Source organism: Stylophora pistillata, chromosome 7 (genome assembly GCF_964205215.1).
Source record: "Stylophora pistillata chromosome 7, jaStyPist1.2, whole genome shotgun sequence".
Classification (NCBI taxonomy): Eukaryota; Metazoa; Cnidaria; class Anthozoa; order Scleractinia; family Pocilloporidae; genus Stylophora; species Stylophora pistillata.
The window spans coordinates 7,688,196-7,715,922 of record NC_142525.1 but is presented as its reverse complement, the minus strand read 5'-3'; the positions used below and the strand labels follow the sequence as shown (position 1 = coordinate 7,715,922).

The window sequence follows — 27,727 nt, the reverse complement described above, 5'->3', positions numbered from 1 at the left end:
CTCTCTCTCCTTTGTTTGCCCGTGTTAATTTCACAACTTGATAGTGGAGAATATTCTTCTCATTGTGGGACTGGCTTAAGACTAATCTAGGCTGTGCACAACGCTTGAAATTCCCGTTATTTCACGAATTATTTGACTCTTAAGTGTTGACAAGTTTTTGGCATTACGTCAGTGAAAAATTGCATTACGTAAGTGAAAATTTAACTTAACGCTGTAAAGAGAATCTCTCTCAAAACTTACTCTTTAAGAGTCGAAGTTACCGTACAACTTTCAAACGTTACTGTTAGGTTTTTTGACGCACTGATAATCTTGTAAATAGCTCAAAGATATTAAAAACATTTTCATTTCGGGGTTTGAAGTTTCGTAGGGAACACGTGCTACAGCTTACACGACGTATTTCAATTTTAACCGCTGTACTATAAACTTGTGTGTTCGACCCCCGACGAACCTTCGATACGCCCTTCGATCGCCGCTTGGATCCCTTACGATATTGCCGTTACTCGAATTTAACATGGCTGAGAAGTGGTTAGGGTACGGTTGATCTGTACCTCGAGAGACTTGTTTGACGTTTCTAAGCGAACGATTCACTCTAAGGTAAAGTCATTCATGTATCACATACACATGTACTTTTCAACTTGATTCACAACCTATCTTGGCTTGATGCTTCAGACGAACTTCCTGTTTGTTGCAGAGATGTTCGTATTTTGCGGAATCGTCGCGTAGTTACACTTGGTATCTCTCTATTTGATAGATTTTGATGTTGACTCGCTTATTCGTTATCATCTTAACGAATCTCACTGGAATCGTTCTTCTACTAGCCACGAAATATTTCAGTGTTTAAAAGACATTGATAGAACTCGTGACTTTGTGCTTCGGTCAGCACTTTCTGTACGATGGAGACAGTCGTATTTTGCGAATTGCTGTGCATAGTTGTACTTGATAGCTCTATTTTCTGCAGTTACTAGTCGATTAACGTATTGTTAATTATTTTGGCTGGATTGTTTCGGCTACTAGTCATGAAATATGGGATTACAAAGCCAAATCGTTTTAAACGCGTGGCCGGGGTAGTGCTTTAGTCAGCGCCTTCCGCATGCTCGTTGAAGACATCTTCATACGCTAACCAATTGTTTATTTGTGCCGAGCAACCTAAAAAGTTTTTACATTCGGTAGTTTGGCAAGATTCCTTATAACCCCATACTTCTTTATGCATAAAATTCTTGGATAAAAGCGGATTAGATCAGTATCCACATGTATTTTGCGCTCTATAAGTAAGTAATAAATTTTAAAAAAATTGAATGAAAGAAAACAGAGGTAAAACAATTGACTACCTTTGGGACTTCGGCAGTTTTAGTTGATATGAGGTTATGGAAATCTTTCCCTAGAGATACTTGAAATATCTTCTCTGCCTTTTGTAATTCGTGGTGAGAAACCATGCTCTGATTGGAATCTTGAAAATAACTACTAGCACATTTTTTGGAGGGAATATGCATATCCTAATTGGACAGCTTCAGATACCACATATGGATAAAAATTTCAAGCTTTTACTCAAATTCATGTAGGCAAAACGTCAAAAAATTCATTTGGTGTGTGGGATTAAAACTGAACAAAGTTGCAGTGATCTCCTTGGGCTTCCAAAATGGAAATGTGTTTTTAAGTAGCAGTTTAAAACCAATTTTTATAATTTACTCTGGGCCTGCTGTAAATTATATGATAACATTTCATGGTTTTGAGCCTCATAGAAACTGCTGATACATGTACCACAACTCCAGAAATACCCTAAACTGCTGCTTTTTAGCCACCTCTTGAGTCTTGTACATTCAGCGTGAGACTTGTGCAAACAAATTGAATAATTAACAATTATTCCACAAGTGCACATAGGATATGAGACGATAGATAGCCAACAAGGCGCGTAGCGCCGAGTTGGCTATAATCATCACATATCCAACAAGCGCAAGTGGAATAATTGTTTTACTAAAAACGCCCCCAAGAAATTATTATTTAGAAAAAACCTGAATTTTTAGCTCCCTTTTGATTTTAAGCTGAGGTGTACGCTTATCCTATTTGTAGATTATGGTATATTGGCTCATATACCATAATGGCTAAGCCAATAAGAAGTCTTGAATTGCACTATCCAATGATCCAGTTTTTAATAATAATATTTATTTGGTTCTCACACTGAAACTATTGTTTCATATAGCAATCTGCTGTGGTAGGATGACTGGTCAAGTCGCCTAAGAGTTGTGTTTCCCAGTCATGTCGTGTGGAACCGGAGTCATGTTGCCAGAAATTTTAGATATATCACCCAAAAAAAGAGTCAAGTTTCCTAAAGAAACAAATACTTAAAAGATCAGGCTAATGGACAGTAAATACAGGATAAAGTTGAGAAATTTTAATCACTAAAGCATTGTTTGTTTCTAACAACCAAGGGAAGTGTTTTTGGCTTTGTCATCTAAGTTGAAATTGAAAATTGGCCATTGTAAAGAGTTCAATAGGTGACATTTTGAGTGTTCTTTTTCAGAGCAAATTGTTTATAGCATCAAAATGAAGTGTTCCCCATTTGGCAAATACATGTTTTGTACTCATGGACATATTGTAAACTTGACAGCCTTAATCTTAGTTTCTACTAGTTTCTACTAGATCGTATCAGAATTGAAATATGTTTGAGTAACGACTCTAAAAGCATTCAATTTGTTTGTTACAAAGAACGAGGGGATGCATGTTTGGTTTCTTTTAAAAACAAAGGGAATTAATGTTCCTTTCTAAAAAAAAGTTTAAGTGCTGTTCTTTTAATGTGTACTTGTTTCATACTCATGGACATATCATAAGCCTGAGGAACTTTATCTTGGAATAGGGTATCTGTATTATTAAGGGTGGACCAAACATGATGTATTGAAAGCCCAGGATTTTTGTCTTATAATGCTGTCCTTACACCACTATAGTTTTTCTCCTTTTCATATTTTAACTTCTTTCAAGCCAATCCACAGTAATTAGTTATTAAATTTTCTTTAGCAAGCCCAAGTACATTGTCATCCTTTGGGTCATTACAAAGTGCAATCCAGTGAAGCATTTGAGGCATGGGAGCCATTGCAAATTCTTTTTTGTTTTCAATTGAAACTTCTATCAAGGAAAAACATGAAAAGTGTTATATTTTCAGTATTTACTTGTGTATAACTGGACCTTTTATGACCAAAAAGTCATCCCAAACATTCACCCTCAACTTGTACACAATCCAAGTCATACATAAAGACCTGACCTGAGCAATCTAAAAAAATAGTGTAACGATTGCCAGAAATCCATGAGTCTAGAAAAGCCAGTTCTAATTGTGTTCAAGTTTTGTCAGTTTTCAGTACATTCTTCATCAACAAAAAAATTTGAAATTAATGAATTTTGAGTGGCTTAAACACAGCTTCACTGCTGTTTATGGTCCAGAACTTTCGTTTTCATCAAACAATTACAGAAGCTTAGTGACCTAGCAAATGTTTTGTGGTCTTGTTTATTACAGATAATCCTTTGAAGCTCTTAGGAGTAATGTTGTACCTCTAAATCTTCTTTCAAACTCAAAGTTAACACGAAGGTCAGTTAAAAGAAAGAAGATTTCATTTTCAATGCAAGTTAAAAAATATCAATGGTAAACTTCTTTAGTAAATTGAAATGCTTGTGTTTGCTTAAGTCATAGTGATATAAACAAGTGCTATTCAACATTGGAACACACGGTTTCATTTTGCTCTGCAGTGTTTTTAATTCCCCATGTTTTCAATACGTACATTCTCAGAAATAAGAGATTAACTTTTTGGGAAATTTCTATTGGTCTGAATTTTACTTCTTTGACTAGAAAATGCTTGCATACCAACAGTTGTCATGTGATGTCTGGTACAGTGGTGGCTGCCAATATATCTTGGAGATGCAAGAGCTTGGATCAAACCGACAAATTTTGACTTTCTCTCCCTTCTGAGGTGGAGTTTCTCTCCCCATCACTCATTGTGTCCTTGGCTGCTGTGGTTTTTGTTGTAGGAATCAAGGCTCCTTGTTGCTTGTCATTCTTAAGGCTTTTGTCTTCTGTAATTTGGACTTACAGGATTTTGCACCAAAGTTTACTTTATTACAGAAATTGGTAGAATGTGAGAGGAATGGCTGTAGCCCATGACGATTATGCACAATATGATAAGATACAGTTTATATTCTCGTGATAAATAGTAATCATGTGTTAGTTTAGTTTCAAACAAATCCCTCAGGTTTTTTTTTTTTTTATGGTAATTACAGAATGATGTGTTGTGCATTCTTATGGATAGAGCGCTGGACTGTAGTGCGGGAGGTCGAGGATTCGAGCCCCGGCCGGACCAACACTCAAGGTCTTAAAATAATTGAGAAGAATTTGCTACCTTTCTATAACATCAAGAAATGGTTAGATAAGGCTTGTTAGCTCAATTGGTAGAGTGCTGCACTAGTATCGCAGAGGTCAGTGGTTCGAATCCCGTACAGACCTGATTTTTTTCAGGTCTGATTTTCGCTATTGCTTAAATAGCGCTATCTACTGCGAGGATCGTGCATCATACGTATCTAATACCGCAGTTCAAAACATATGAACTTCATATATTTCATTGTATTTGATTTATCACTTTCACGGGTTTATTACGAATCAACTTAACGGCCTGCTCCCACTGCTCCCAGTTGGCTTGTTAGCTCAATTGGTAGAGCGCTGCACTAGTATCGCAGAGGTCAGTGGTTCGAATCCTGTATAGGCCTGATTTTTTTCAGGTCTGATTCTTGCTATTGCTTAAATAGCGCTATCTACTGCGAGAATCGTGCATCATACGTATTCTAGTCTTCTCAGATTACTGTGTGATGGATGTCCTCCCCTTGGGTGGGATGGGTGGGTAAGGACAGCAGGTCCACATCAGCTATTACAGCTGCCAATTAATCAACCTGCTTAAATAAATAAATGAACTTCACCTTCAACTTCATGCATTTCTTACAGCTAGCATTTCTTCAATTAAAGTTGTTTCTTCTTTTAATTGGTAACAATCTTTATTGATTGCTAATGTTGCACATTGTTTGGCATGGATAGGCTATGGGAAAAGATTGTGGCCAAGGCAATGAGCAACTTAGTGTGAGAGCATTAGCTACAAACAGAGGGGGTGGCAGGAGGGTTGAAAATTCCTTACAACTTACTGGCTTGGATATCTTTTAAAAATGCTGAAAATCTAAGCATCAAGATCATTAAATCCAGAGATATTGTACATGAAACTTCGCATAGTAATACGTAACTAGCTTCGAACAAGCAGGGTTATGCATTCTAGGCCCATCCAAATTCTGCAGAAGATTTATCAATGAGAAATGTAGGTCTTCATGCCTTGCACCAGACCTTGCACACTATGCTGGCCAAAATATTGGTAACATTCTCTTCCTTTTATAGCACCCAAGTTTAACCGGGGTTCGTACAGGTCATGGAAAATCTGGAAAGTCATGGAATTTCAAAATTTCATTTTCTAGTCATAGAAAGTCATGAAATTTAGGTGTGGCTCATAGAAGTCATTGAAAATCAATAATTTTGTGTTCTCTATGAGTGAAAGGCAAAAAGACCCAAAGTTGAAAAGTTAACTGCCGATTCCAAAAATCAGATTTAATTTCATTAGAAATAAACAGAAGCAAGCATTGTGACAATGTTTGCAAACATTCATTCACACTGCAAAAGGTCATGGAAAAAGTCACGGTCAGGTCAAAAGTGTTCAAACCCTATTCAACATGTATTTACTTTTTACTGTGATTGCCAACGAAACAGTCTGACACCTTCTGCATATTTTTTATAGACAAGATTCATGACAAGATTCTTTTTATCTGCTATCTATCTGTTTATTTTTGCAGAGAGCAAATGTAAAGTTGTTACATTTGGCAGTGTTTGATGTTGACTTACCCATTATGTACTATTCTGCCAGATACTTTAGTTTCTTTGAGTATTGATGCATTCAGAGGAATTTTAAATAAGTTTTAGAAAATCTCTTCTCACAGTAGACTGGGGAGGCCTGGCAGACAGGTTGAACTTATGCAAATCATCAAGTCATTTGGTGCATTAACATTGATAATTATTTCCCTGTGCTCCTTGTTAGGTACTGATACTAGATGGAATGATGGCTGACAGCACATGGTGTAAACTGGTTATCAAGTCGCAAACTCCTCTTGGAGGATTTCAGTGTGTTGTGCTTACTGCATCCCTGACCGCCATTTTGATCGCTGTACAGGTTTATCATACCAATGATAGACTTAACTTCAGCTGCGATCCCAAACCCAGTGATTTTATCAGAAACTCTTGCTATAACAAGTACATTGACACAATCAGCAAGCCTCATGGGTTAATACCTCGGAATGTTGTTGCCATAACCTTTGGTATTTTGTGTGCATGTTGGATCGCCTTTGCATTTTTTGGTGCTGTTACCCTTCGAAAAATCCAAAGATCAAGAGGCAATTTCAAAACCAGAAAGACTTTTCGTTGCGTCTACTTTATCCATGTGCTCTTTCGAATATTTGTCCTGGGTGGTATGTTGGGGCTGTCCTCCAGTTACCCAACAATTGATTTACCTTCCATTTATAAGTGTGAAGTTCATCAGACCCCACAGAACAACAATCAAACCATGCCAAGTTCACTTAACCAAACAAAAATGACTTTGCAATGTAATGATTTTCATTACAGGCAGAAATCAATTCTAAATGAATTTGTAATTGCTGTGGGTGCTATTTTTATTCTGTTTGGTATATTGGAAATCCTGTACTTGTGGTGTACAAAGGGACATGTTGACCAAAAGTTACTTGGAGATGTTGAAAATGTTGAGCTTGACACTCTACTTCGAAGTAAGTATTCAAAATAATTTCAAGTGAAACTGCTATCAATTATCACTGCCATAAAAGTGATGATGGAGTGTTGGTCAGCTCTACAATATTGCAGTAATGGAAAAAAATTACAATCCACAAAAATTCATAGAACTAGTTGTTTTACTTTGGAATAACATGTTGAGTTTGGATTTAGCTAAAAACTGCTGAGGCCAACGTTGTGAACTTTAAGTCATGATTTAATATTCTGGCATATCTGTTTACTGAGGAGATTGTTTCCAACTTTGTACCTTTTCATTGAATTTGCAAGAGGGGGGGGAGTAAGAATTACTTCTCCGTTTTTGCAGCCCCACCCTCCCTCTCTCCTCTACGTAAATGAAAATCATAAGGTTGCAAAAAGTAAGAGAAGTAATTGAAAAAACTGAGAAATCCACTTGTTTATTGAAGGCGGGGGTGTGTTGCTAGGGAATTTAAATTCATAACACGCGAGCGATGAGTCTACTTACAGTAAGTATTTCACTTTCATCTGAGACAAAATTTAAAATAATTATTATTTTGAACAGGTTTACCTGGGAAACCCACCATCACAAACGTAGAAGGTGAAGTTGACAAAGATTTCACTGTGACCTGGTCAGAAGTAGAGGCTAACAGCAGTAAATGCAGCATTAAATACTGTCTGGAATGGACGAAACAACCCATGACAAAATCCACAGAACTGGTTCAACGGGGAAACATTGTGGAAACTCACTACAAGATAACTGGTCTCGAGTATGACGCAGAGTACGAAGTGAAGCTGTTTGCTGTCAACAAACAAGGAGACAGTGAACCAGACGTTAGAACATTTAAGACAAAGAGTGGTATGTACTGTACCTTAAAGTGCATCTAAACCCAAAAATTTTCTTTTGCTTAACGAAATAAGCGTATTTTTTGGAGTATTACATCCTCGGAGACCCAGGGGCTGTGGGTCGATTTCAAGTTAGGACATGAAGAGCCCCTGGGGACATTGTCTTTCAAGACTAGTTCCAAACGGTCGCAGTCGTTCTGCCATCTGATTGGTGCCAGAAAATCTTTGTGTTTTTCTGCCCAATCAGAGTGAAGTGTGCTTTAGAGTCCTTTCGTGTGTTTTAACACGGACATGTACTAGTAGCTCAGTTGCTCGCTATGTTTGTTTGGACCGTGCGACGGAGATTTGCTTGAGGTGAAAATTTTCAGTCTCAGCACGCAATGTAAGAGAAATCGATCAGATTGTCCGCGAAAATCTTACCGGAAATTATACTTAATACTTTCGTAGGTATCACTAGTACTAGAGAACGTGTTTTAAAGTTTGCGAGGCTGATAGTTTCGAAAGAAACTGTTTGGGGCTGCGTCGGTGGGAGTAACGAAATAATTTGGATATATCAACAAAGTTGAAATGGTAAATTGGCCACCGTAATGATTACAAAAGCTGACGTTTCGAGCGTTAGCCCTTAGTCGGAGCGAATAGAGGAATTGTGGGTTGTGTGTGCTTTTAAAGGTAGAAAATGGAGCTACGTTATTGGTGGGTGCATGGCAACGAGAAAAACATGAGTAAATTAGTGGAATGAAAAGCGGTCATTGATCCCTGTGGGATTTAGACTGCCGGTTTGAAAGATGAGCTTTTGTTCAAGATTTTTACGGCTTTCCGTGCCACCTAAGTGCAAGGAAACACCGCAGATTGCCATATGTTGCTTAGAATGATTAGGTAAATTAAAATGTCTAGCGACTGGTTTCGATGTGTCCTTGTCATTCCTTTCCACATCTCGAAGGTGTTCTCGGAATCGGTCACCTAGTCTTCTGCCTGTTTCGCAGATGTATATCTTTTTGCAATAAGTGCAAGTTATGCAATAGATAACATAAGCGGAGGTGCACGTGAAGTGATCGGTGATCTTAATGGATCGTTTAGGTCCCGATATTTTATCAGTGTTGTGAATGAAAGGACACGTTTTGCATCGTGCACGAGCGCATTTAAAAGTGCCTGGTTGCTCATTAGTCTGAAAAGAACTTCTGACCAAAAAATCACCCGATTCGCCTTTAATCTACCGCTTATAAGCGAATCTAATTATACCAAATTACCGCATACATGCTGATAAAGTAGGACCTATTTACCTACCGAGGTTAGATTACCGAGAACAAAACAAAGGCCAAAACAAAACAAAACAAATGAAAACAAAACAAAGGAAATGATTTCAGAATGTCTTCGGTATCGCAGTCGCACTTGACATGTGGCAAGGTTCAAGCGAAAGAGGAAAATTTATCGCTTTTACATCTGGTAAAAAGAGATCATGGATAAAATTCCACACGTGAAGATTACTGAAGAACAGAAAAACATTCTGAAATCATTTCCTTTGTTTTGTTTTCCTTTGTTTTCTTTTGTTTTGGCCTTTGTTTTGTTCTCGGTAATCTAATCTCGGTAGGTAGATAGGTCCTACTTTATCAGCATGTATGCGGTAATTTGAGAATGATTAGATTCGCTTATAAGCGGTAGATTAAAGGCGAATCGGGTAAAAAATTGCCTAAGTTTTTGTCGCGTTTGAATGAAATGAGCGGAGGCTGCGAAAAGATAGTGCTTGTCTTTGGATCGTTTTGAAGTAATTTAAAGTTTTTAAGAATGATGGATTTAACTGAGTGGTTTTGAGGGTGAAACGTGAGAGTGAAGGGAATGCGGTCGGAACCTTCCTTATGCGACGTTTGTAGTGCTGAATGTCGATCAATAAGTTGAGCGCGGTGGTAACCCGGTTGAACGACGGAAACAGGGTAACCACGTTTATCGAAGAACTGGCACATTGATCTGATTTGTGGTGAAAATCAGTCATTACTACATAAACGACGAAGTCTTAGAAACTGAGAAAAAGGAATGGAATTCTTAACGTGAGATGGATGAGAAGACGAATATAACAAGTAATTATGCGAGTCTGTAGGTTTGTAATACGCACTAGTGCATAAACCGTTACCTTCAATTGAAACTTTGACGTCTAAAAAGGATAAAGAATTGTCAGAAATTTCCCAAGTATATTTCAGAGCCGGGTGAAAAGAATTGACTGCAGTTATGAATTGAGTGAGCTCCTCTCTGGTAGAGAAGGTAGCGCCGATACAGTCGTCGATGTAGCGACCGTAGAGTTCAGGTTTGGACCCGTTGTATTGGCTGAAAAATTGATGTTCGACAAAACCTACAAAAAGATTCCCATAGCTAGGTCCCATTTTGGTGCCCATGGCTACACCATTGGTTTGTTTGAAGAAGTTGTTTCCGAATGAAAAACAATTGAGTGTGAGCACTAGTTCGGCTAAGCGTAGTAGTGTTTCAGATTTAGGTTCCTTAACAGTACGTTGATCAAAAAAATGTTTAAGGGCCAGAAGGCCTTCGCCATTAGGAATGACAGTGTAAAGACACGTAATGTCCATGGTGAAAAGAAGTTTGTTTTGGCCAAGGAAATTAAAGTCTCGAAAAATTTGAAGAGCGTGTTGGCTGTCTTTAATATATGATGGTAAAGTTTTGACGATGGGAGCCATAATTTTGTCTAGATAGCTGGAGATAAGTTCGGTAGGGCAACTGCAAGCCGAGACAATGGGCCAACCCGGGTTGTTAGGTTTGTGAATTTTAGGTAAAAAGTAAATACGAGAAGTTCTAGGAGTGGTTATGATGAGATTCTTTGCTGTGGCCGGCAATTCTTGTTTAGTTATGAGTTGGTTGATCGTATTCTTGACGGAGTTTTGATTGCTGGCAGTGAGGTCTTTGTCGATCTTTTGATAAAAAGAGGTGTCAGAAAGTTGCCGCAAAGCTTCTTTTTGGTAGAGGTCGGTGCGCCAAACAACGACTGAGCCGCCCTTATCGGCCGCTTTGATAACTATGTCTTTGCGTTTTCTAAGACTTTTTAGAGCCGACCACTCTTCAGAAGAGAGATTAGAAAATTTGGTAATTTACTCATGTTTTTCTCGTTGCCATGCACCCACCAATAACGTAGCTCCATTTTCTGCCTTTAAAAGCACACACAGCCCACAATTCCTCTATTCGCTCCGACGAAGGGCTAACGCTCGAAACGTCAGCTTTTGTAATCATTACGGTGGCCAATTTACCATTTCAACTTTGTTGATATATCCAAATTAAAGTTTGCGAGGTTTGTATACAACACGATGGTTGCAGTCATTGATATGTCGCTTTAAACGTTAAACGAGATTTAAGCTTAAATCTTTCTAGATTTTTTGCATAATTTGCTGTGATTGAAACTTTGCCAATCCCGTGAAGTTATCTCGTCGCACGGGCCACGCAGGTATGTCGAGTAACTGGTACTTGCGCAACTTTCTGTGCGTGCCAAAATCTAATCTCATCTTCCCTTGAAAAAAAAAGAAAAGCTAAGCGTAGAAACTTTTGCTTATTAGATGTGGGTAGATGACCCAGTACTACTAAGCTGACATTTGCAATAAAGCAAACCCGCCCTTTCCGTCCAATATTTCTTTGTCTTTGGTTTTGTTTTTCCCATTGAAAACAGCATCGGATCGATTCCCAATGATCAAAGGTATTTAACTTGGTCTTCAACAATCGACAGAAGAGGTGAAATGAAAATGACCAAGGGACTAGAAGAGAATCCGTAGCCTTCCTAGCTCAAGAATTTCAACACTCTAGGCAGCAGTTGAAAGATTAAACTCTTTCCAAACCCCTTTGCCGTATTGTGAACGACTTTACTACTTTGGCGCGCAGAGAAAGCAGAAAGCTTCGTAGGCGAAAGCGCCAGTTGCTCGACATACCTGCGTGGCCCGTTGCTCGACCGTTTGGAACTAGTCTTGTAAGACAATGTCCCCAGGGGCTCTTCATGCCCTAACTTGAAATCGACTCACAGCCCCTGGGTCTCCGAGGATGGGAGTATTTCTGTGCAAAAATTTTTTTATTTGCTCAAATCTTCAATTTTCTGTGCCCCATTAAAAATACGGAAAATCGGCCGCCATCTTGGCTCACGACCGAGTTTAAGGTGGCTCGTACTAGTTTCCTCGCGCGGGGAACAGATAACTCTTGCGTCACGCGCTAGAGAAACGTGCGAAAGAAGCGCGAGATTAAAAGACGAAAATTTAAAACAAAGATGGCGGCGCGAGGAATTTTTTCTACTTATGTGAAAAGTTTACCTAAGAGCTTGTATTTGATGTGTTGAGCGGCCACTGTAAATGCAGTAGATAGAAACTAAGATAAAGAAGACGATTTTCGGAGAAGTGAAGGTTGCTTCACTTCACATTTAAAAGAAATATTCAACCGATATGTAATCTTGCGACGGCGAAAAAAGAAGAACTCAAGTGAAGGATAATCTACCTGTAGTGGAAGAAGACTTTGAAACTTAAAGGAAAATAATATGATGTAGCCAGAAGTCGTGTGTAGGATTTTTAGGATGAGCCCGGGAGGCTGTCTTTGACAGCTGTTTAATGATTTTCTTTGCAGTAAACGTCTGTAAACATCAGATCGTAGGCGCGTGCGCGAACACACGCAATTGTCAGTGGTAGCTATAACAGATCATGAGCAAATGTCGATCTTATAGAATCCAGATTTTTACATGCGCGAGAACGCGCGTGGAAATTGGTAAACTCACGAAAGCTATTGCATGAAAACAAGTCCGGTGACCCCTTCTTTTTATTGTTCCAATATGATAATAACGTCCAAAGGAATCATCAGAAAAAAAAAATAGAAAATTCTACGGAAGGAAATTTGCGATGTGTGAAAATTGCCTTTTTTGTAGATTTTCTGAAATTCCGCTCCGTAGAAATTTTTAAAAATATTTGTGCATTTTCCTTTTCAAGTGCCAAAAGCAGTCACTGAAAAAAATCAGGGGGTCACCGGGTTAGTTTTCGAATTATTTAAGCCACAAGCTAAAAATTGCGTCTGAATAAGCCTATGAAAGCGTTGCCATGGAAACTGCTAGTGACGAATTGACACCCATTTTTGGATAACCAATGGTTATATAATTCAACCCCGTAAAAGTGTTCAGCTGGCTTTGGTCAGCCTTTCTGTTGTATTCTTTCAAAGTTACAAATCATCAAAAAGATCGAAACCGGTACGAGCCACCTTAAAGAGGAATGGTTCTTGCGGGTAATGTGACGTCAAATCGAGAACACGAAAGTCAGCATTTCACACATTTTCACATGTTTTGAAGGTTGTCGTCGATATTGTCCGAAATATGCCGACTAGGTGTGTTGAATGAGGAATGTATGAAGCGCGATACCCTCTTAAAAATTTCGCACGTTGCAACATCCTCCTACAACACACTTTGTCGGCATATTTTCCACAGTATAGGCTACAACCTTCCCAAACAAGTGAAAATGTGCGAAAAGTAAACTTTCGTGTTCTCGATTTGACGTCACATTACCCACTAGAACCCTTCCTCTTTAAACTCGGTCGTGAGCCAAGATGGCGGCTGATTTTCCTCAAATCGAAGATTTGAACATATCAAAAAGTTTTTGCAAAGAAATAATCCAAAAACTACGCTTATTTCGTTAAGCGAAAAAGAGTGTTTGGGTTTAGGTGCACTTTGACTTAAAGTAGAATAATTGCAAATGAAATAAATAAATATTGTTGGGTCCTGAATTCAGGACTAACACTGCTTTTCGTAAGACAAAGAATTGAGAAACTTTGTAACAATAGGTTTAATACTCCTGTCGCAGTTTTCGCAAAAGAAAAGAGAATGGTTTGCCCAAACAGTTTTCGAACACGCTGAGGCCCATATTGCGAACTTTAAGTCTTGAACTAATATTCTGGCATATATGTTTCCTGAAAACATTTTTCCAATTATGTACCACCTCACTGTAGGCCAAGTCCATACCAAACGTTTTCTGAACTTATGTGTTACCTGCAAGTCACACTAGTTGATTTCTCCTAAAATTCCATAACCCTATCGTTAGTTCCACATGCATAGTTCCTCATCTGCCAACTATGTCTATGATATCCATTTTTAGCACTCCTTCAACATTTCTTTAGGAAATGTTCCCTGCCCAGTTCCTACCTGGGAATCCATAGAGACTACTTCTCGATCTTTTCAACTCCACCTCCACTCTCCACCTATTAAAAAAAAAAAAAAAAACTGGTTGCAAGGTTTCAGAGAAGTAATTAAAAAAACTAAGACATACATGTCGCCAGGGAATTCGATTTTATTACGCACATTGGTGAATATAGCAATGCTCCGCCTTGAAACGGTTTTTAACCAGATTTTTCACCTCGACTGCCCTCCCAAGCTAGATAAGAACGGAAACAATTTTCACAACCTTGTCGTTTGATGATGTAAAATAATATTATTTTCTCTAAGAGCCTGGGACTATTCAGGCAAATAGGTTAACTTAACCAGGGCAATAGAAAGACTAATATGTTGACAATTTTGTTGCCAATTGCAGATTTAGACTTTTCCATGAAGTTAGATAAACTTCAAAACTTCAAAAATGGTTTTAAAGTATTCAGATTAAAAAATCTTCTCTTAACTCCACCTCGCCGGCCTTTTTGATCTCCAAAGTAGCGGCTAAGTCGGAACGCTGTTTTAATTACAAATTGGTGTTTTATGTTAAGTGTATCCATTACCTAAAGGTCCCGGATTGGTCACGAATCAGAAAAAGAAATCTGCTTAAGCGTAAACCAGGTCAGAGCTATCGTGCACTTGAGAGATCCTCACTGACTTATATTTAAACTCAAGGGAGTGCTTCTTATCAGAGATTCAGAATTAGGAAAATCTGGTTTTGCAAAATTGACGGAAATATCTATTTCTGAAATTAGTTACGAGGGGTCTTAAGTGTGATGGAGTTTGAGAAATGTAGATTTTTCCATCTTTCATGGCTGTAAGCGACTTAACAGGACCGGTCAAGCGTCCTCAATGATACGTCACGCAACCCTTGTCAAGCTATTCTGACAACACTCCACTCCCCTCTCAAGGATAACTTTTTCATGAAATTCATTGTTGTTGTTACCAACCTTATCAAGCGAAAGGGTGAGGGAAAGATTTGTTAACAATTATTACGAATTACAACCTACCATTAATTTTCGTTCGATTTTATTGGATACCTGAGTTATCAGGCAATAACTCCCGTCTGCGTGGATATTTGTCCTCTGATCGTTTCCGTCAGAAAGAAACAAAGCTAGTGGAAAAAAAAGCTTGCTCTAAAGTTTTCTCTTATCATCTCTATTTCCTTTTTTCACACGCAACAAAAACAAAGTCGTTTTGTTGAGTCCAGTGATAGTGGTATTAAAAAACTAGTCGCGTATACTCATCCGCCGTCACATAACCCCTGGCTTTTTAAAGAGCGGTTTCCGCGTGATATTAAAATTAAGAGTTAAAAAATAAATAAACTCTTTTCTGGTGTGCTGACTCATAATGTTCGTGAGTCGGAGACTGTCCTAATGATGTTACATTTTCCCTCGAGACTTCGCTTCTAGGCCTTGTAAGATAGACTGAGGACAAAGTTACCAAATGCCGATTGGCTGAGATAGAAATAATTTTAAAAATTAATTTTGGTAGTTGCCCCAGGCAAGTACCAAAATTTAGAAAACGTTAAAATAGGTTACCTTTGCCCTAAACTTTTGATATCATTGCTGGAAAATGTTTTTCAACAGGGTTGCTTTCCTTTTTTTGACGTTGTACAAAAATGAAACTAAGTGAAAACTGAAATGGCTTTCCACGAACGTGCGTAACAGCATGCGCTATTGATCTTCTTATTAGATTTCTGAAAGCACGCGTGAAATTAATCCTTAATTTTACTCGGCTGTATGCGATGACCCCTGCAAATATTCACTTTTCATACAGTCTCGCAGCAGTGGACATTGTCAGCTGATAGACCAGCCTCCCGAAAGGGTTTGTTTACCTAATATACTTGATTTTTAAGGGAGGAATAACGCTTTAACGAAACAGCCTTTCTATCTTTTGGAGAGGGATCAATTTCTTAACTGATAGACACAATAGTCACTTTTCAAGCACACAGCTCTTTGTTAGTAAATGTCCCTGTGCTGAATTCGATAGAAAGTATTTAAACTGCATTTACTCGTGTTCACATAATTAATAAGATATTTTCCTTCCTCTTTTGTTTAGCCGTAAGTCCCTACACAACAGCTTTAAAAGTTCAACCCTGTGGAGTAAGAATTCAGTAAAGTACACGAACTGATCTCCTCGCGTTCTTGTTATTTATTAAATAATATCTCTTTCTTATCCTTCAGCCATAACTCCTTACACTACAGCCTTAAAGACTTCCATTACAGACCAAACGGAGTTCCAACCCAAACTGCTAGCCTCTCACAACATTTCCAACGCAAAAACGGATGAAATATTCACTAATCTTCTCATTCAACATGGAAGAAAACGCCTCACCAGGAATGACGAGACATATTCAAGGAGTGAAGAGCTTGAGTGTTACGGAAAAGTCAGCGGTACTCCAGTTAAGCACTGCGATGAAATATTTCTTGGCACGAGTAATGATCTGGAGAATCCTAATTCTATTCTTGTCGTTGGAAAAGCAGGGATTGGGAAATCTCTGTTTTGCCAAAAGGTGATTCGCGATTGGGCCAACAAAAAATTATTCCGAGCAAGAGAAAACCTTAAAATTCCAAATTTCAAATTTGCCTATTTGCTTACTTTCCGTCAATTGAATTTGCTTGAGGAAAAGCGTGTGACCTTACGCGAAATCTTAAACTTTTCTTCAATATTAGATGACGTTGCATTTGAGTATATTGTAAGCCATCCCGAAGAAGTTTTGATTATCCTTGACGGCTATGATGAGTATTCTCAGCAAGATTACATCACTGGAAACTCGGGGAAAAAATATCACAATGACGCTAAATCTGAAATGCCGGTGGCCGCACTATGTTCAAAACTGATCAAGGGAGAGATACTGAAAGGTTCTGTCGTTGTTGTAACCTCGCGGCCTGATGAATCGGATAAGCTGGGAGGAATCCGTTTTAAACGGTACGTAGAAATTGTGGGATTTTCTTCACAACAGGTTAAAGAATACATTGAAAAGTACTTCAAGAAAAACGAAAATATGAAGAGCGCTGTGCTTGAACATGTCATGAAGAATGAGAACCTAGTCAGTTTTGCTCATATTCCTATGCTCTGTTATCTGTTGTGCTTCGAGATGGAGTATACTCTAAACGAAACAAGAAATCCTCGTGAACTTCCTGTCTCAACAACCAACATCTACACAAAACTTATTGATATTTTTGAACTTAAGCACTGCTCTGAGTCAGAGTACAAACACAAAGAAATTCCTAACAAATTCAAGCCTCCTCCGGTCATCAAAACCACATTAGAGAAATTATCAAAACTTGCGGCAAAACTTCTGCTTGAAAGGAAGCCAACTTTTGATGAAAGCGAGATAGAAGGCGGTTTTGAGTTGGAAGAAGTCAACAAACTGAAAGGTAGTGGTCTTCTTTACTGTGGTCAGCCTTATAGGACTGGTTCGATCAGAACCACGAAACACTTCAGCTTCACACATCTCACTGTCCAAGAATTCTTAGCCGCCCATTGGTTTGTAAAGGAAAATTGTATTCCAGTCGAGAATTGCTCTGAAATGGTTTTCCAATTCATGGCTGGCATTTTGTCAGGTGAGGGAAAAGAGGAACTGATGGAAAAGTTGTTGACCAGTAGTCAGGTTTCAGGGAATGATACTGGATTTCTCAGCGCAAAGTGTCTGAGTGAGTATCAAGACAAAGAATTCGCTAAAACGTTTATCAGGAATCATCCGCAAGCGTTCAGTAGTTCAGACGGCGTCATGGATTTCGATAGTTTATCAGATATAGACAGCATTGCATTATCATTTGTGTTGGACATTATCAGTGAACTAAATAAAGAGGAAGCCAGAGAGGCACAACACAAATGTTCTGATAAGTTCGTCCCAGTTAAGATGTTGGAGCTTTTAGATTCACACCTAACAATGTCTGGACTACAACGAGTCTGTAAATCACTGATCAATGAACACTCTCTTGTGTCTGAATTGATTATAGGAGGACCAGTCCTAAGTCAGATCAAACTAACCGGTGTTGCCAGTCTATGTGAAGCTTTACAGCATCCAAGCTGTAAGCTAACCACACTACATCTGATGCGTATTGAGATTACTGATACCGGTGTTGCCAGTCTAAGTGAAGCTTTACAGCATCCAAGCTGTAAGCTAACCACACTAAATCTGAGTAGTAATAAGATCACTGATACCGGTGTTGTCAGTCTATATGAAGCTTTACAGCATCCAAGCTGTAAGCTAACCAAACTAAATCTGTGTGATAGTGAGATCACTGATACAGGTGTTGCCAGTCTATGTGAAGCTTTACAGCATCCAAGCTGTAAGCTAACCATACTACTTCTGATGGGTATTGAGATCACTGATACCGGTGTTGCCATTCTATGTGAAGCTTTACAGCATCCAAGCTGTAAGCTAACCACACTAAATCTGAGTAGTATTAAGATCACTGATACCGGTGTTGCCATTCTATGTGAAGCTTTACAGCATCCAAGCTGTAAGCTAACCAAACTAAATCTGTGTGATAGTAAGGTCACTGATACAGGTGTTGCCAGTCTATGTGAAGCTTTACAGCATCCAAGATGTAAGCTAACCACACTAGATATGAGTGATAATGAGATCACTGATACCGGTGTTGCCAGTCTATGTGAAGCTTTACAGCATCCAAGCTGTAAGCTAACCACACTAGATGTGAGTGATAATGAGATCACTGATACCGGTGTTGCCAGTCTATGTGAAGCTTTACAGCATCCAAGCTGTAAGCTAACCACACTAGATGTGAGTGATAATGAGATCACTGATACCGGTGTTGCCAGTCTATGTGAAGCTTTACAGCATCCAAGCTGTAAGCTAACCACACTAAATCTGGCGTATAATGAGATCACTGATACCGGTGTTTCCAGTCTATGTGAAGCTTTACAGCATTCAAGCTGTAAGCTAACAACACTGAATCTGAGAAATAATAAGATCACTGATACCGGTGTTGCCAGTCTATGTGAAGCGTTACAGAATCCAAGCTGTACGCTAACCAGACTAGATATTCTGTTTACCTCTAGTATTAGTGAGTTAAATAAAAAATCTCTTCAAGCCATAGTGGCGAAATACAGACCAGGTTTTGAACTTGCAATTTAGAAATATAGCTATTTAAAGCACTTTCTGTAAAAGTGGGAAGCAGCGTCAAACTAATCTACATCATTAGCTTACAAGAGATCTCGCTAATTTATTTTAATGATCTTAATTTTAAGCTAAATCTTAAAAAAGGAACAGTTACGAAAGGGTTGGAAACAAAATATTTTGAATCATTACTGATCATAGTAGAACTTTATGGTAAAAGGCTGTCGTGCAAGCAGCTTGAAGCCTGAAAACGTTAATAGTTCTTGTGGACTTGATAGTTTATTACTATAGGTACTCAAAGTAACTTTTGTAGATCTTTTTTTTCTGGGTCAACGAGAGTTACAAAGTACTTGAACTGTTATAGCTCAATGTGAGTAAAATAAAACGATTGTTGTAAATGGAATCGCATTGAATAAAGAATTTGTTGATAGGTTGCTCGCTGGGAATATATTGCTTCCTATACCTTTGGTTTGTGGGTTTAATTGCCTGAACCTTTTTACTCTCAAGATCGGATTGTAAATTCTCCCCTCTAGTTGATACACATTTCCTAGTTAACTAGTTAGGAGAATTTGGTGTTCGATTTGTAGTACTAATTGTTAAATTCTCATTACCTGTTTGCTAGATAATATATGGATATCATAGGGAGAAGTTACATGTTAATCACCTCTGGCATTTTCTGAAAAAAGGCTTGTTTTCTTGCACTTACTTGATTTCGAACTCATTCTTGAGCCATTCTTGAGCCGAGCCAGTTATTGCAAAGATAGGTTGCGGGATTAAATTTTTTATAGCGTGAACCAAGGCAATTTATCGTACAGGTTTATGCCTTCAGTAGTTTTTCGTTTTTGCATGCACCGTTATATGAAGTAAAACCGAAGGAGACTGCAGATCACGGATAAGTTGTTGAAGTGAGCGCTATCAGGGAAGTTTTAATTATTTAAGACAAAAATCGCTCTCTAGGCCATGGTGACACAGACTTCAGATTCCACGTTGCCCCCTGTTTATGCTACGTAATAGATTGCAGATTACGTCAAAATGTGGAAAGGAAAAAAAGTTAGCACACGAGGCTCAGTCGAGTGTGTCACTAGCGGATGTGAAAACCGCGTTCCAAAGGCCTTTGCCCTTAGTTCCCAACTCAAGCTCCACCCCTCTACCTAACTAAGTTAGTGACGAGCGTTTATTCGGCTTAGATAACAATCAACTATGCGGCATGGTCCTGGTCGATTATCGAAAGGCTTTCGACATGGTGGACCATAAGCTATTGTTGCGCAAGTTGGAGCTGTACGGTATAGTCACCCGGGAGCTTGCCTGGTGTCACTCTTATTTGTCGGATCGGAAGCAAAGTGTCCGTGTAAATGGGAGTGAGTCAAGCAAAGCTTTGATGTTGCATGGAGTCCCTCAGGGCAGTATTTTAGATCCTTTATTTTTCATTTTGTTTACTAACGATTTGCCCTTGTATACAAGTGCTCAGTTGGACCTTTACGCAGACGATATGGCTGTCAACGCTTTTGCGGATGTGAAAAACTTAGCCAACTTAAGTTCTTCACTAAATAAGTCTGTCTCTGAAATTCAATTTTGGGCTTCAGCAAATAAGCTCCCCATAAATGAAGACAAGACTAAAGTACTCACAATCATTGGGATAAGATGTGTGGCTGACATAAATGGAAGTGACATAGTTGTTACTGTAAACGGAAAAAAGCTCAATAATGTGGATTGTGCTACCTTATTAGGAGTAGAAATTGACAGCAAATTGTCATTTAATGAACATATTGAGAAAGTATGTAAAAAGATGGCCTCTAGAATCGCAATACTGCTAAGACTTGAGCCTGTTTGCCTCTTAAACAGCGACTTCAGTTTTATAATAGCATTATTCGTCCTGTTATGTCTTACGCCAACGTGGTTTGGGCAAATTGCGACAAAGAGTCGGTTTATTGGGTCTTAAGATCGCAAAAACGTGCGGTACGAGTTATTTTTTATGCCGATCGCACGACACCATCAGTTGCCTTGTTTGACAAGCTAGGTTGGATTCCGTTTTATGAGCAACATAAGATAGATAAATGCATAATAATGTATAAGCGAATTAATGGGCGCTTGCCGAATTATCTTAATGAACACCTAATTTTGAATAATAAGCGGCACTCCCGCAACACTAGATATTCAAGCATTAATGCCGTTTGTCCTAAATACAAAAGAGAATCAGAGAGAGAGGACGCTCTTTTGCTGTTTCGGATACAAGACTGTGGAATAGTATACCTACTGAAATTAGGAAACTAGATTCTATAGCATGTTTTAAAAAGAACATGTTTGCCAAGATTTCTAAGGAACAACAATGTTTGCATCATTTTACTATTTAATAATATCTTCTTAATTGAATCTTGTCTTATTTGAAATGCTTATTTGAAATGTTTACACATTTTAGCTTACATCTTTATGTGATTATATATAGTTGTGTAATCTGTGAGGGCCACAAGTTTATTAGCCTCTGGATATTAAGTGCTACCCTCTTTAAATAAAGGCTTTCATTCATTCATTCATTCATTCATTCACCCCCAACTAAGGGAATAGCCCTGGGAACGAGGTTGACTGATGTGACTGTAAATAATGGCGTAAGAGTGGCCTAATGCAATTATTCTCACTTTGAATTCATTCCCGATTGATCCTGTCCGTTCTTTTCCTTTCTTGTTTTTCATGGGACATTAAACCCTCAGGTCAGTATTTTAGAAAAAGCCGTCAGTGATTAGGAAAAAACCAGGAAAGATTTATTACTCGACGTTTCGGGGTCATCGTGACTCCATTATCAAGAGACTAGTTTAAAAACATGCAAATAAGGAAAGGTACAAGAATAGCATAAATTAGACTGAACGGCTTAAACAAATACCTTGGCGCGGATGGAATCCGTTTGCACGTTCAGTGTTGGCTTACGCATGCGAATATACAACATTTCATTAACAAGGCAATCAAATTTGCCGTTACATTTCGTGATGACGTTGAATTGCTCGATCAAGCAGTCTAAGCTCGAAGTTAAGCGTGACTGTCCAACCAGTGTTCGTTAGCCCTAAGCTCGATCAACAGCTTAAGCAACACGAAATTAAGCCCCCTATTGTTAACCAACAATGTGTCGTTTATGAATTTAAATGTAACCTGTGTGATGCAGGGTATGTGGGCTATACACGTGGTCACTTACACGAGCGCGTAGAAGGGCACACAAGGAAATCATCTTCTATCTACAAACACTACCACCTCCAGCACAATAGTGAAATGCCTGAACGCTTGATCGAGCAATTCAACGTCATCACGAAATGTAACGGCAAATTTGATTGCCTTGTTAATGAAATGTTGTATATTCGCATGCGTAAGCCAACACTGAACGTGCAAACGGATTCCATCCGCGCCAAGGTATTTGTTTAAGCCGTTCAGTCTAATTTATGCTATTCTTGTACCTTTCCTTATTTGCATGTTTTTAAACTAGTCTCTTGACAATGGAGTCACGATGACCCCGAAACGTCGAGTAATAAATCTTTCCTGGTTTTTTCTATGCCTTTGCTTTAGCAAATCCCTGCTGATCAAGTGATTAGGAAAAAAGGGAAATTCGTCAAAACTGAATGAAACAAGAAAGAGGGGCAAAATGTGAGGGCGAGCAACGATTGTTGTCAGTATTTATGTGAGAGGCTTAACATAAGACAGAATACGTTTATATTATTTTCTTTTCTGGCGGCGTGTGGTGGGAGAGAGGGGGTATTTCTGTCAGGTAACGCTTGCCTGTTCAAGCGTCTGTGCAACTGAAACACGGATCAACTTCAAACTACCTGTCCACCTCATTTACACGTGTCGGGAGGCTTTGAAGAACGAGGCATAACACAATAGACGCTATTCTTATTTAATGAAATGTAAATGAGTGGTCGGGTATTCTGCAATCTAGCCCAAAATACAAAGAAAAGTAAAAGAACGGTATGTTTCAGTGATGGGTTCTCTGCAGTCGTTTAGGAGATTCACCATCCACTGGATTTTGCAGGAGTATTTCCGTTCATTTCCAAAGAGAATACGTCAGAGAAATAACCTTAACCGTCCACTGTGGTAGAAGAGTTTAAAATGAAATCCCATAAATAAGATGAGCAATGTATCCAGCAAAATCAGCCTCTAATTAAATTATGTGGTCACCTGTATTATGGTGTAACAGCTATCACAAATTCGTCAGCGGAGAGAGCAAAGAGAGATTATGAAAAAGCTTGAAGTGAAACACTCGAGACAGCGCTTCCTTTATTTTTCAATCTTAATTTTCGTTCCCGCGCCCGAAATGTCATGTTTAGAAACTCTTAACAGTGGCCAATTTGCATTATTAAATCAGTTGATAAAACCAAATTTCTTTAAAATTCCCCCCTTTTTTCATTGTCATGGTTGAATTGTCCACAAACAACTTGATCAGTGTACCTTAAATCCATGTTATCCTCCAGTTCTGACATGTGCGCACGTGAATCTCTGCCATGCGTGAAAGCCCTTAATATTTGCCTTTAATCACGTCACGTCACAGAGGATTGGGTAGAATACATTTCTTTTATCATAAATTGTTTTCAGTCTTTTTCTTGCTGATCATTTTTGAAATTTTGATAACTCACAGTCACAGACTAATTTGACACGAAGATCTACTGTCACCAACATTGTCACCGCAGTGCACGCTAAAGCATTTGAATTTGTTTTGTTTTGTTTTGTTTTGTTTTGTTTTTTTTTTTTATCACAGCCACGTCTTCCAATGCACCGTGCTAGGATCTCCACTTATCTCCGAGGTACAATTTGGACAGTACGAGTTTCACGACAAACGCTCACAAGAATTTATGCATCATACCACTCTAAGATTTACAGAGCCAGTCTTGTTTGAAATCGATTTATATGATTATTATTCAAGTGTTACGCACACTGATAGAGTCAGAGATTTGGTCCGCGTGAGTTCCTCCCATGATAGCGTGCCACTTAAAATAAGCTGGTGACGCAATCCTTTGTTTCTTTCTCTGGATCACTACGCGGAAACTAAGCGGGTTTCTTGGAGTATTACTAACTTCTTCATCAAGCCTTCGTTTTCATTTCTGAGGAAAGGAACAACTTGCAGTAGGACTTTCGTCTAACTATCAGCAAGACTAATTAACTATCAGTAGGACTAATTAGTCACTGTCAGTCAAAATGTAAATCGTCGAGTTAAGATTTGTTTTATCAGAACATGAGCTTCCTAAAGTATTGGAATTCAGTAGTTTACGAGTTCCGCATCAGTACGGAACGACTGAATCTGAGAAATTGCTATTTTGACGCTTCTTTACCTTCGCTTTTTGAGCGGAACTGTTTTCGTTTCTCTTCTCTACTGCGAAATGTGGCGATAATCGCTCACCGGAGCCAAACAACATGTCATAAACAATTGATTTAAGCGTTGATGTTCAGAGAACCAAACACTTTAGATTGACTGGCTGGGTATAGAAGACTTGTGGAATGTTCTTGGATCTGGTTAATCTTCTATTTTCTTTCAACTTAGTCATGTTTGCAGGGATTTGTTTGGTTGATTTTTCTTTCTTTCGCGTATGGAATCAATTTGAGATAGTTTGAGCTGCTTTGATAATCTACCAAAAATTGAGCTCGAAGAGTAACAGCGCAGGCATCTAATTAACGACTTGCTTACAGTTATTAGGAAGACAACAGTCATTGCTTTGGTTTTGATAAATATATGAAGTTCACATATTTTGAACTACGGTTATTGATATGTATGATGCACGATCCTCGCAGTAGATAGCGTTATATATGCAATAGCGAAAATCAGACCTGAAAAAAAAATCAGGCCTGTACGGGATTCGAACCACTGACCTCTGCGATACTAGAGCAGCGCTCTACCAATTGAGCTGACAAGTCAACTAAGAGCAGGCCGTTAAGTTGATTGGTAATAAACCCGTGATGATAAATCAGATGTGATGAATATATGAAGTTCATATATTTTGAAGTGCGGTTATAGATACGTATGATGCACGATCCTCGCAGTAGATAGCGCTATATATGCAAATAGCGAAAATCAGACCTGAGAAAAATCAGTTAATCTTCTATTTTCTTTCAACTTAGTCAAGTTTGCAGGGATTTGTTTGGTTGATTCTTTTTTTTTTTTTTTTCGCGTGTGGAATCAATTTGAGATAGTTTGAGCTATCTCAAAGTTTTATTACGAATCAACTTAACGGCCTGCTCCCAGTTGGCTTGTTAGCTCAATTGGTAGAGCGCTGCACTAGTATCGCAGAGGTCATTGGTTCGAATCCCGTACAGGCCTGATTTTTTTCAGGTCTGATTTTCGCTATTGCATATATAGCGCTATCTACTGCGAGGATCGTGCATCATACGTAGTCATTGCTTTGTTAAAACGTTTTGCAGTCGTCCTGTTAATACGGATTTTCATAAAAATAAGTAAATTCTTGCTCTCATGAAATTTAAAACGGGGAAATCTTCAGAACAAGGTGTATAATATTTACGTGGGTTTCTTAGTTAGTACTTATGCATACAGAATCTGTTGTCATCTACATATTGGCCCTTAAGTTAATTTTAGACAAGTGATGACGAATGAAGCGGTGCATGAAAAATTTGATTATTTGTAGTGCTTTTGATAAGATTTGAAATTTGTGCTGTAAAAAATTTATAATTCTAAGATACATGTATGACATGAATGGTAAACCTGACGTTCACAAAAGTAGGAGTAAACAGGAGGGCACACGGCCGGAGCCTATATCAGTGGCCGGATTTACGGTTCGGAAAGAACGAATTGAAGGTCTTGCTTTTTTTTGCGCAAAATCGCCTTTGAGTGCTTTTCGTTGTTTGTTAACATGGAGAGTTATGGAGATTTTAATAGACGTTTGAACAAGTTGATGCCATGACAAATTGGAAATACAAAAATCTCTGAATGAAACGCGGGGACTAACGTAAGTACCGCGGCAAAGTGAACAAAAAACGAATAGGTCACTTGGTGATGTAGCTCAAGTCACTGAGAAATCCAGAATGATTGTGTCCGTCCACCTCCGCAGAATAATAATGTAATTGTAGCCTGCAGAACAGGCGCAATTTTTTTGGCGTATTTTGGCGAAAAGAGGCGAAAGCGTGGTGAATGGTAAGCGCGAGTGGCGCGCGAGGGGAAGAGAAAGCTTCGCCTGTCTGCCTAAAAGACGCCAAAAAGTTACGCCTGTTTTGCAGGCTACAATTTTCTTTTCCACAGATAAAAAACCTTCAGCTTAAGCTTAATAAATGACATATTATTTACTCACCTGAAGTTATCCGAGGCACGTTCGCGATCGCGAATGGCAGATGTGCAGACACTTGCACCATGCAGGTCACCAATGTTTTTATTGGTCCTATTTGAACTTAAAGTGCCCTCTGGCTCTGTTAATGCGTTTCTTAAAATAGATGTAGTTCTTGCTATGAGATCTTGATCTGACATATCAATAGATTAGAGGAAAGAAGCACACACCTAACAGGGGTCGAAAAATATTTGAATTACACCTTGCCCGTTGGGCAAGTAACCCTTAACTTTTGCTTGCCCGGGGCACTTCCCTGCTTGCCCAAGTTTTCAAACTAACTAATAATTCATGAACCCAAGAATGGATTTTAATGTAATAAAACCGTCTTTAATGTAGTCCTCTTAGTGCTGATCACTTTTATGTTTACGCCATTATGACTTATTGTAATGCTTCCACGAGTTTTAACCTCGCAATTCCGCTTTTTATGAAGTTGTACGGTTTGTAATAGTTAATCATGGATAAGCAGTGTTGTAATCTATGAGGGGTAATCCCCGCCATAACTGTCTTTTCATTTGATGGCACTGTCTTCCTGTTTATTGTAACACGTTTCATTTCAATGTAGACGTCTCTTTTCCGTGAAAGGCATGTTAGGGTGGCTCGTACCGGTTTTCATCTTTTTGATGGTTTGTAACTTTGGAAGAATACAACAGAAAGACTGACCAAGGCCAGTTCAACACTTTCACGGGGTTGAATTACATAATCATTGGTTATCCAAAAATAAGTGTCATTTCGTCACTAGCAGTTTCCATGGCAACGCTTTCATAGGCTTATTCAGACGCACTTTTAGCTTGTGGCTTAAATAATTCGAAAACTAACCCGGTGACCCCCTGAATTTTTTCAGTGATTGCTTTTGGCACTTGAAAAGGAAAATGCACAAAGATTTTTAAAAAATTATATGGAGCGGAATTTCAGAAAATCTACAAAAAGGGCAAATTTTACACATCACAAATTTCCTTCTGTAGAACTTTCTAGTTTTTTTCCTGATGATTCCTTTCGACGTTATTATCATATTGGAACAATAAAAAGAAGGGGTCACCGGACTTGTTTTCATGCAAGAGCTTTCGTGAGTTTAGCAATTTCCACGCGCGTTCACGCGCATTTAAAAGTCTGGATTCTATAAGATCGACATTTGCTCATGATCTGTTTTAGCTACCGCTTACAATTGCGTGTGCTCGCGCGAGCACCTACGATCTAATGTTTACAGACGTTTACTGCTAAGAATATCATTAAACAGCCTTAAAAACAGCCTCCCGAGTTCATCTTAAAAATCCTACACATGACTTTTGGCTATATCATATTATTCTCCTTGAAGTTTCAAAGTCTTCATCCACTTCGAGTAGATTATCCTTCACTTGAGTTCTTCTTTTTCGCCGTCGCAAGATTTCATATCGGTTTAATATTTCTTTTAAATGTGAAGTGAAGCAAGCTTTACTTCTCCGAAAATCGTCTTCGTTATCTTAGTTTCTATCTCCTGCATTCACAGTGGCCGTTTCGACACATCAAATACAAGCTCTTAG

General features: G+C 38.7%; 2 protein-coding genes across 2 annotated transcripts in view; both read left to right on the top strand.

The window, feature by feature from the left end:
• LOC148726453 (uncharacterized) overlaps positions 1 to 27,727 on the top strand; it is a 344,348-nt gene that overhangs the window by 258,193 nt on the left and 58,428 nt on the right. The window lies entirely within an intron of this gene.
• LOC148726459 (uncharacterized) lies at positions 444 to 19,344 on the top strand. Its single transcript, XM_088727336.1, has 4 exons — positions 444 to 594; positions 6,105 to 6,843; positions 7,386 to 7,679; positions 16,004 to 19,344. Exons 2-4 carry the CDS (start codon positions 6,123 to 6,125, stop codon positions 18,925 to 18,927), a joined length of 3,939 nt encoding a protein of 1,312 aa, XP_088583462.1. The 5' UTR covers positions 444 to 594; positions 6,105 to 6,122; the 3' UTR covers positions 18,928 to 19,344.